Below are 10,427 nucleotides of genomic sequence, written 5' to 3'. Positions count from 1 at the left end.
CTCTCATTACTAGACCTCTATGTAATGCTTCTTGTGTAATTGTAAATAGACTTACCCTCCAGAGTCCCTAAAAGACTTCTGGGGCCCCACAAACTTCAGATTCTGAGAAAGCTGAACGAAGGCTTGAGACAAGCACCACATGACTCTGGTTTGAGAAAAGCTGGCTTAAAGGTGAATAACACAGCTTTTTTTTTAAAAAAAAAAAAATCACACAGATGTGGTTTCAAATCATGATGCCATCACTTTAGATTTTGGGAGCTTAGGCAAACTAATCCCTTCCAGCCGTCCCTTTAAAACTGGATGAAACAGGATGACGCGTCCACCACAGCGCCTGGCAGGTAACATGTGCTCAGGGAGCACAGTGAGTTAGAAAACAGTGGGCCAACAAAGGTGATGTCCTCATTACCACAGCATCCTTTCAGAGCGGCACTTGGGTGTTTTCCAAGGTTACTCTTCTTTTATGATACTTATGGTCATATTTTCCAAGTTACTCTTCTTTTATGGTACTTACGGTCATATTTTCCATTACAATTCCCACACCCTCCAAAAGGACCTTCTTGCTTTTTAAAAAGTCCTCAGGTACAGAGTAATCATGCTTTTTCTTTTTTTTTTTTTTTTTTTTTTTTTTTGTCTCTCATTTTTAAGAGTTCTGTAAAAAGCCGGGCGGTGGTGGTGCACGCCTTTAATCCCAGCACTTGGGAGGCAGAGGCAGGCGGATTTCTGAGTTCGAGGACAGCCTGATCTACAGAGTGAGTTCCAGGACAGCCAGAGCTACACAGAGAAACCCTGTCTTGTAAAACAAAAAAAAAAAAAAAAAAAAAAAAAAGAGTTCTGTAAAAGTAACTTTTATTCTCCTGTTATAATTATTGTCTCAGGGGCTTACTGCCTTCATTTGCTAACCTCAGCCTAGTTCTGGAAGCTTCTAGCCTCTGTACAATTGTATCTAGGCCTAGAATGTTTCCAGCCTCTGAGACTTGCTGCTGAATAAGCTCACCCATTCTAGTTGTCTCTGAACACTGGCCAGCTGGTTCAACTCGGCTGTTCTCGTTCAAATGCCTCTCTTAGGTGACTGATTCAATTTGGTTTCTCTCTAGGCCTCTGAATTGCTGTGCTTGGCCTCACACTAACTCCAGCAGTCTTTTCTAATCTTCTGGCTTCTTCTCGTTCTGTGGTTCATTTTTCTTTACCTGTGTCGAGCTTGTTCTCTCTCAATCTGTCTCTATAAAACTCTCCCAGTAATACTGCTTCCTTCTGCCTCTCTGATGCTCTACTCTCCCTCTCAGCTCTACTGTCCCACTCTGTACACAATCTCCTGTGTTCCTGTACTGTACCCTCTTCCTCTTGTACTATCTGTCTCTCCCTTAAGTGGCTTCTCTCTCCTCTCTCTTCTCGTGAGAGTTGGGCATTACCCATTCTGTTAAATCTTTCTCTGAGTCATCACTTTGTCTGCCACTCAATTAGACATCACTTTCAAACACGGACACTTTCATCTACAAACTGACTTTACCGTCCTTGTTTGGGATTAAAGACATGTACCACCACACCTGGAACTAAGCTTTTGTTTACCTGAAACTTGTTCTATACTAGGCTGGCCTTGAACTCAGAGATCCGTTTGCCTCTGTCTCCTGGGATTAAAGGCCTGTCTGTATTCCAGCCAGATCACACAGACCTAGAAGGTCTTTGGAAGTGATCTCTTGTCAGAGCAGCCCTGTTCTGAATAAAAATTCCTCCACAGAGTTCCTCTTCAGTTCTACCATATAACTGCAGGGAGCAGAATGAATTCTAAAGCCAAAGAGTTTTGGGTCAATCAACTTGGAGGAAAGAGATAACAGGAGGCAGGAGGGTGCCTTCAGTTAAGGTGCTGTAAGCCCAGCTGCAATGGGTGAAACTTAGGCCAGAAGAAGCAATTTAAAGGCGATCTTAGTAAATCATATAACCAAGTGACCAGCCACCTGAGACATTCCAAACGAATGTCTCAGGTGGCTGGTCACTTGGTTATATGATTGTGGAGCATGTTAGAGCTATCTCAATTAGAAAGAGACACACACAGTTTTTAAGGAAATGTGTATGATAATATATTTTTTTTTAACCTCTAAAGAAGGATTTGTTGAAGTGGTTCAAATTCAGCTCAAATGAGTCATTTTATTTTGTCACTTAAAGCTCTAAAACATAAGGGTTGCCCAGGATCCAGGAGATGGAATTCTAGAAAGTTTCTGAGGAAAGCGAGCTTGTGGATCCAACAATTTCCAGTTCCTTCTCTCCTGCCCGTTTCCTCCCCATTTTCTCCAGCCTGTGCTCTGTGTACAGTGGTCCCAGCCTCCCTTGTAGGAGCTCGCTCACTGGCTCCTTTGTTCCATATTGTGATAATGGCACTCAGTACCATCCTTAGCAGAGACTGGAGAAAGAATACAAAAGAAGCATTTTACCTGGGAGTTCGTTACAAAAACACATTACTTATGCAAATGACACATGCAGTTACTATAGAAATAAAACCCCAGTCCCCTTTCCTCCCTTTCCTTTTGTTTCTCACACCATTAACTTCCAGTGCATGGTTCCTTGGCATCAGATGTTGCTGTGCATCTGACCTTTGTGATGAAGGAAATAGAACTCCTCTTTGTATCAAGAGTTGTAAAGGTGTAGAATAGTGTTTTTCAGAGAAAGCATCCCGAGAGACAGGTTGGACCTTCTCTTGCACGCTTAGGGTCACCTGCCAGCTCTGGGCAGCTACAGCTGGGAAGAGAGCTGAGGCACTGCTAGCCTAGCAGGTTGCAAATACTCTGGATGGGACTCTGACTGCCTTGTGCCGTGGCTATTCTGGGGCCTTGGCCTCTACTCCTTCAGACTGGAGCATAACGTTCCTGTAAACCTCACTTGGATAATAAGGCCCCAACACAGGCAGGCTCTTCAGCAGCAGCAAGACATTATGTAACAGCAAATGGGTGCAGAATGACGGACCAGGACAGAGCCATATCTCTGTGGCAACTTACAGGAGAGAGAAAGGATCCCAACTTAGATGAATGGCAGCCCAGGTCTTGAAGACAATGGGTCACCATAAGAGTAATCAGAGTGATTTCTGCAAGCTGAGTATGATTTGGGTCTCATTGCTACAATTATTTATTTATTTATTTATTTATTTATTTATTTATTTAGTGTATGAGTACTCTATCTGTATGTACACCTGTGTGCCCAGAAGAGAGCATCAGATCCCATTACAGATGGTTGTGAGCCTCCATGTGGTTGCTGGGAATTGAACTCAGGACCTCAGGAAGAACAGCCAGCCCTCTTAACCACTAAGCCATCTCTCCAGCCCCTCTGCGTTCATTTAATGTAACTTTTCATTGAAACGCCAACTAGAATCTCGCTTCATGAAATGACATCCCACACCAAAGAAGAGAAGCACAAGGACTGGGTCATTTTAGATCCAGCCTGCACAAGTGTTTCTGCTGGTGAGCTAACCTTAGGAAGAGAGAAGTACCCAGCATCCCTTGCAGCCTCCTAGGAAAAAAGAGCTATGATAAATGAGGGCCCCCAGGTGTGTGTTTCCCCGCAAAAGGCACCACCCTTAGGCTCAGAAGCTTTTGGTGTTCTTGAGGATAATGGGATGAATTACTTTGCAACCTATGTGTCTACCTATGTAGGAAGGATAGCGACATATCCTGCCATCATAGGTAACAGAGCAAACCTTCCTGGGGGATAAAATGCCAGTATTTCATCAAATATAAGCCTCTTGTAGAAAAGCTGAACTCCCAGACATCTGTCACATTGCCAGAGATGGGAGAGCGTGGCTCGTGGAGCGGGTCTCATCTTTATGGTCTATCCGAGACACAGTAGGAAGCGAAGCAGTGTCCACAAAGGGCAAGATAGAAACCTTTTGCTGACACTTTGCAGGATCTACCAAGAGAGTGGGCAGTCGCTCAAATGGATGATTAGTTTCGCATAGAAACACGAAACGGTGCATTCAGCTCATCCACAGCCTGCTTATTCATAAAGCCTTTGGTTTGTATAGGCAGGCTCGGTTGATCGGAGAACTACCAGGGATGCCCAACCTTTGGAAGCTATGATGTGACATAGTGACATTTCAGTGAGCTGGTCTGCAGTCAGTTATCTTGGGATGCATGTGATCAGCGCTGCAGGTTAGACATGCCTGTGGGGTATATACCTCTGTCACCCTAACTTGAACAATACATGACTTTTTTCCCCTTAAAACAAAATCGCTTGGGATCCGTCTAAATGCCATGGTGGAGTTTAGGTTTGTTGGAGAATGCCCATCCATCAGTTACATTTAATCTCATCCAAGCTCATTGGCCAGTGGGATTAAAGGTAAGGAAGAAAGGAGAAGCCGTTTAGGATGCAGGAAAACCACAGCAAAACGATGCTATACTTTTGACATTTTTGCAGCCTGCAAATGATCTAATGAGTGATATGCAAATGATCTAATGAGCAATATGCAAATTTGGAACAATATGCAAATTTGCACCAATTACTTGATTGGAGAGCTCACAGCTTTTGGAGATGGGTTTGGCGCAGACTGGTATGGTGTCTGCAATCAGAGTCATCACTTTCAAGGGTGATTATGCCCCTGGGCCAGAGAACACTTGTCTGCAGGTTGTACAGAGTTTGCCGGGCTGAGAGACTGACTGGTCTTCCTTTCCCTTCCCCCACTCTCCTTGCAGACCAGAGGACGTTCTCCTACAACGAACACATGACGAGATTGTCCTCCTGCACTGCTTCCTCTGGCCGGTGGTGGCGTTTGTGGTGGGTGTTCTCATCGTGGTCCTGACCATCTGTGCCAAGAGCCTGGCGGTCAAGGCAGAAGCCATGAAGAAACGCAAGTTTTCTTAACGGGGAGGAGGATTGTGGGAAGTCAAGACCAGAGGCTGCCTCATCGGCACTCGCCAACCCTGCAGAGCCCACATTTGGTGGCGCAGGAGATGGAAGGGGCCACAGAAGGCCTCCAAGAGGCCCCTCCCTCGATGGCAGCAGAAACAGGCACAGTTGGAAGACTGGGGGACTTACTGCCTGTATTCCATGTGCTGTAGCAATGGCTAAAGGGTCAAGCTCTTAGCTCTATGGAGTGACTGACTGGGAAACCCTCTAAGAAGTCGGTTTTCTTTGGAAAGTAACAGTCTATTATTTGTATAGTGTAGTATACAAACCATTATGACTTATGCTCCTCGCGAATATTAAAAGACAGTGCTCTGTGTTCTTCTCTATATTCTTTTTATGCTTAGATCATCAGGGTACTAAAAGGGGGGATGGGTGGTTTCCACTTGATTCTGCTAGATTACACCCTTACTTGATTGTGAGTATTAGAATCTACAGAACCATTGACCTTAAGACATAACCACTGGTTTTCCATGAGTACATAGTGTCTTGACTCCTACTTGAAGAAGGAATTCTACGCGGTAGCTTCCGTCTGCAGCCACTTCTGTCTCTTTCCTTCAGAGACAGAGAAAATATCCTCCACTACCTGCTGTTGTGTAGCCACTGTTTCTGGCCAGATGACTTTGTGAGAGAGGGACACAGAGTTCTTATGTATCTGTTCATGCTGTTTATTCATCCATTTGAAGTGCTAGGAATCAGAACCAGGGTGTTGCACACAGTAGACAAGTTCTGGACCACTGAGCCACATTCCCAACCTCACTCCTCCTCTTCCTCATCCTCCTCTTCCTCATCCTCCTCTTCCTCATCCTCCTCTTCCTCTCTCTCCTCTTCCTCCCTCTCCTCTTCCTCTTCCTCCTCCCTCTTCTCCCCCTCCTCTTTCTCTTCCCCCTTCTCTTTATTCTCTTCTTCCTCCTCTTCTTCCTCTTCCTCCCTCTCCTCCTCCCCTCCTCCCCTCCTCCTCTTCTTCCTCCTCCTCATCTTTATCCTCTTCCTCTTATCCCTCCTCCCTCTTCTCCTCCCTTTCTCTTCCTTCCCGTCCTTATCCTCCTCATTCCTTTCCTCCTTCTTTTCCTCTTCCTCACCTCCCTCTTCCTCCTCCCTCTGGCAGACCCTTACCTCTGTGCAGTAGAATGTACAGGACATAAAGGACACTCATTAGTTCATAGTTGAATGTCGTTTTCCTTTGACAAAGTCAGCTGAGGTATTTGGTTTTCCTTGCCTTCATCCTTGCTCCGGTGTTCTGGTTCCAGCAGCATGACTGCTGTAGTTGTTGAGTTTGCTCAGACAGAGCTACGATGCAGCCTGGCTCATTCCACTGCTGCTGGGCTTTCTGTACCTTCAAAAGTAAAGCAAAGCCGGGCAGCCCACATGGATCTCTGTGTTCAAGGCCAGCCTGGTCTACCCGGGGAGTTCTAGGACAGCCTGTCCTAGAACTATGTGGTGACACCCTGACTCATTAAAAAAAAAAAAAAAAAGGTGCATCAAAACCATTATCTTTGCATCTGCTCATAGACTGAGTTTCAAATACCAACCATGAGTGTCAGCAGATATTTGATCCCCCTGCTCCCTATTGACCTCCCAAAACCAAGCCTTCATTCAGATGAGATGCATGTTTTCAGTGGAGGGAGCAGCTTAGCATTGACCTTGGCTCTCTTCTAACAGACCTGCTACCCTTAAGATGAAGTTGGGATTTAAGGACAGGCTCCCCTCGGGTGTTTCCACGGGGTTCTGAAAAGGGAAGTGAAGAGATGACTCTCTCTCTCTCTCTCTCTCTCTCTCTCTCTCTCTCTCTCTCTCATCCATACAACACTGTTCTCTCAGCTTCAGAGTGGAAGCTGTCAAGAGCACCCTCATTCTCTGAATAAACACTGGAAGGGTACAGCCTTTTCTTTTCTCCTTAATTCAGAGGTTGCAGGTTTCACTGTGAATAAGGCCTGGTGTGCACTATTTATGACATCCTTTGAGGCTGCTGCAGGGCCTTGACTTCAGTTCCCGTTTTCTTTTGCAGTATCCTTGTTGTCTTAGCAACATGGAACTATTCTGATGCGCCGGGTACCATGAAACCAGGAACCAGAGAAAAGTCATCGTGTTGGCATCACACAGAGGGCGGTGAAGTCTGGTTTTTATGCTCACCCAGTTATCTCTGATTAACTGATGATAAAGAACGAATAGACCTTAAGAGCCCATGGACACACTGTGCTGGAATAAAAGGAGGTGGACATGGTAGTCAACCTGACTTTTCATTTGTCAGTTTGATACTCGTGATATATAATAACTACGTGCATCCACTTAAGCCCAAAGAGCATACAGGAAGCTGTAAGTTGCAGGTTGGTGTTGGGAACAGGATAAACATACTGAATCCATGAAGTCAGATGTAGCTTTCATGTCTTGTTTACAGCCAATTCAGCCCGAGGCTCATTATTTATACTAAGGAGAGGGGATTTGAAAAAGATAAGCTTGACTTCTTAATGTTTTCATTCTCTCTCTCTCTCTCTCTCTCTCTCTCTCTCTCTCTTTCTCTCTCTCTCTGTGTGTGTGTGTGTGTGTGTGTGTCTGTCTGTCTGTCTGTCTCAGTTCTCTATCTGGGAAGGGATGCTGTAGTCTATTGTTTCTATGGCCCCCATTGTGAGCTCTAGGAAATCAATGCCTGTCTACTGCATATATCTCTCTCTTCCTCTTCCTCTTCCTCCTCCTCTTCCTCTTCCTCTTCCTCCTCTTCCTCCTCTTCTTCTTTCTTCTTCTTTCTTCCTCTTCCTCTTCTTCTTCTTCCCCCCCTCTCTCTTTCTCTCTCTCCTCTCATCAGAAAAGGGACCAAACTGCTATAACACAAATCCCCAAAGATCCCAGAGATATGTAAGATGGAAGTTTATTTCTTCCATAGTAATCCAGAGGTAGTTGATAAGTTTGAGAGGCAAGCTGTTTGAGATTTGTCTACCTGTGTTTCTCTAATGGTTGATGCTGTCTCAAAGAAGCATGTGTACCCCCCAGCCTGGAAAAGAAAGGATGTTGGGGAATTAAAGGGCTATTAATGCCCTTAAGGACATTTTACCATCATTTGTCCCTGTAGTGCAGTGCAGCCAATACGTCTTTACTGCACAGTTTTCAGGGATGCTTGAACCTGCTCTGCAGATAGACACAAACCTACAAAGGCTCCAGGGGCGGCAGGGGCCTCTATTGCTAAAGCAAAGAAGGGAGCTAATAGTGAAGGAAACGTGAAGAGATAGAGACAAGTACCCGCCCATACTGGAGGGAGCAGGCATGGCCAGAAGCAAGGACTGCTTGGCTACCCTACCGGTGTCCGATCTGGGAAGGGATGCTGTAGTCCGTTGTTTCTATGGTCCCTATTGTGAGCTCTAGGAAATCAATGCCAGTCTATTCCATGCAACTATGAAAATTTAAGGGACATTCCAGGCTATCTGTCGCCTGTCTTTGGGTGTAGCTCTGTAGAATAGGTTGCTTTAGGAATGAAGGAGACTTTTCTAGGCCAGGCTGCCTCACTGTAATAACAGCTGAAACTTAACTCTTGATATCGCCAAATACCTTCAAGCCTCACTTCACCCTCAGACTCCATATTAGTTTTACAAGCTCTTGGGTGGCCAGTGGCTCTTCTTTTGACCCCAGTAGGAAGCTGAAATCACATACACCCTGACCTGCCTGTAACAAAGCTCACTCAAGCCTACCCTCATGAAAAATAAAAGCTAAGCCAGGGAAGCCATCTATGGATCCACTTGGGAACCTGCTGTATCTCCCTGGAAGATATATAAAATAAAACTTTTAATACTCTCTTGGTGTGTATGTATGTGTTATTATCAACACCTGAACTTCCCAACACCGTGCTGCATTTTGGGTAATGGTGGCGGCATTTAAAGTTGGCCACAGCATTAACAATACAATTTCATTAAAAACATAGTAGAGGGCTGGAGAGAAGGCTCGGTAGGTTGAGAGCATTGACTGCTCTTCCAGAGGACCAGGGTTCAATTCCCAGCACCCACATGGCAGCTCACAAGTGTTGTGATTCCAGTTCTAAGGGACCTGACACCTTCATATAGACATGCATGCAGGTAAAACAACAATGGAGCTAAAATAAGTTATTTTTAAAAGGATGATCACAGCATTAAATATACAATTTCATTAAAATGATAGCAGGGGGCTGGAGAGATGGCTCAGTAGGTTAAGGCACTTCCTGACAAGCCTGAGGACCTGACTTTGAGTCTTTGATCCACACGGTGAAACAAGAGAATACTTCCACAAGTTGCCCACTCTGCCCTCCCCAGGCACCGTAGCATATGTATGTACCCCACTGAACAAATACATTGAATAAAGACTTTTTAAAAATGATTAGTGTAGATCTTTTCAATCACTTCATTTGAAAATAATTAAGAGAGAGAGTGCTTAGGTCCGGCCCAAGTCTTCAGCCATCAGCCCTTGTGTGTGGTCTATGTCTCTGGACTTCAGTTTGCCGGCAGCCACCTTGAAAAATGAATTTAAGAAGGAACAGAACACCCTTCCGCTAGTCTGTTCTAAGCTGAGTCCCACTATCTGATCAATAATACACAACGAGACTGGGCTATGTGACCCACACCTTTAATTCCAGCACTCCAGAGGCAGAGGCAAACAGATCTCTGAGTTTGAAGACAGCCTGGGATACATAGCAAGTCCCAGGATAGCTAGGGCTACACAGAGGAAACCCTGTCTTGAAAAAAAAAATGAAACAAAAAGAACAAAACCCCCTAATTATGACTTTGAGAAACACTGACTAATAATCAGTTGGAATACAAAAGTAGCTGATCCTCAGACAAAGGCAGAGACAGCAAAAGCGAGGTCTATGTTTATTTTACTTTCCCTCTTGTTCTATTTTTCATAGCACCTGCTGGAGTTTGGATATGATTGGCCAATCAGAGGTTCTTTCCATTATTTCATTCTCCAAAAATTAAAGTTAATTAAACTAGCTTGCTTGAGTTAATTTAATGATTAAAATCGACTTAATCAGTATTTTCATAAAAGCCGAGAGGATGGATGGGGGAGAAAAAGGAGAAACTATTCTTCTGCTGGAGTAAAATACTTCAGAAGGGTAAAGGAATGCGGTTTCCTCGGGCAGGATGATGTCGGGGATGGCCAGCAGAGTTGGGGCTATATAAAGGACATGTGCAATGTGATCTGTGGGCTTGTTTTTATGTCTGTATCCAGAGTTCTCCATCACCTGCCAATTGCGGCTATAGTCATGAGTAAGGATACAGAGATGTCCGTCAGTAGATGCGTGCATAATTAGAACATAGAGCATTTACATAGGGGAATCTCATTCATGTGGAAAGAACAAAGGACCTCATGAAATACTCAGGGAAGTGGATGGATCTGGGAAGGATAATACCCAGTGGCATGACCCGGACTCAGGAGGACAAAAAACATATGTGCTCTCTCATATGCAGATTGTAACCTGTAAGGTACACACAGCATATGTAAATGGGCAAACGTGTAGATGAAGCCTAAAAGAAACTAGAACGGAGAGCAAGAGGCTAAGGAATGATGGGATGTCGGTACAAGAT

General features: G+C 44.7%; 1 protein-coding gene across 1 annotated transcript in view; it reads left to right on the top strand.

Annotated features, from left to right (window-relative positions):
• Kcnmb4 (potassium calcium-activated channel subfamily M regulatory beta subunit 4) overlaps positions 1-8,669 on the top strand; it is a 60,619-nt gene extending 51,950 nt beyond the window's left edge. The window contains exon 3 of the mRNA XM_076920265.1: positions 4,674-8,669. Coding sequence (XP_076776380.1) covers positions 4,674-4,842 — 169 coding nt within the window. The 3' untranslated portion in view covers positions 4,843-8,669. The remainder of the gene's footprint in view (positions 1-4,673) is intronic.
• The last annotated feature ends 1,758 nt before the right edge of the window (positions 8,670-10,427 follow it).

The sequence above is a fragment of the Arvicanthis niloticus genome, chromosome 22 (assembly GCF_011762505.2).
Source record: "Arvicanthis niloticus isolate mArvNil1 chromosome 22, mArvNil1.pat.X, whole genome shotgun sequence".
Taxonomy (NCBI): Eukaryota; Metazoa; Chordata; class Mammalia; order Rodentia; family Muridae; genus Arvicanthis; species Arvicanthis niloticus.
The sequence above is the reverse complement of the archived record's forward strand: the minus strand, read 5'-3'. Positions and strand labels throughout refer to the sequence as shown.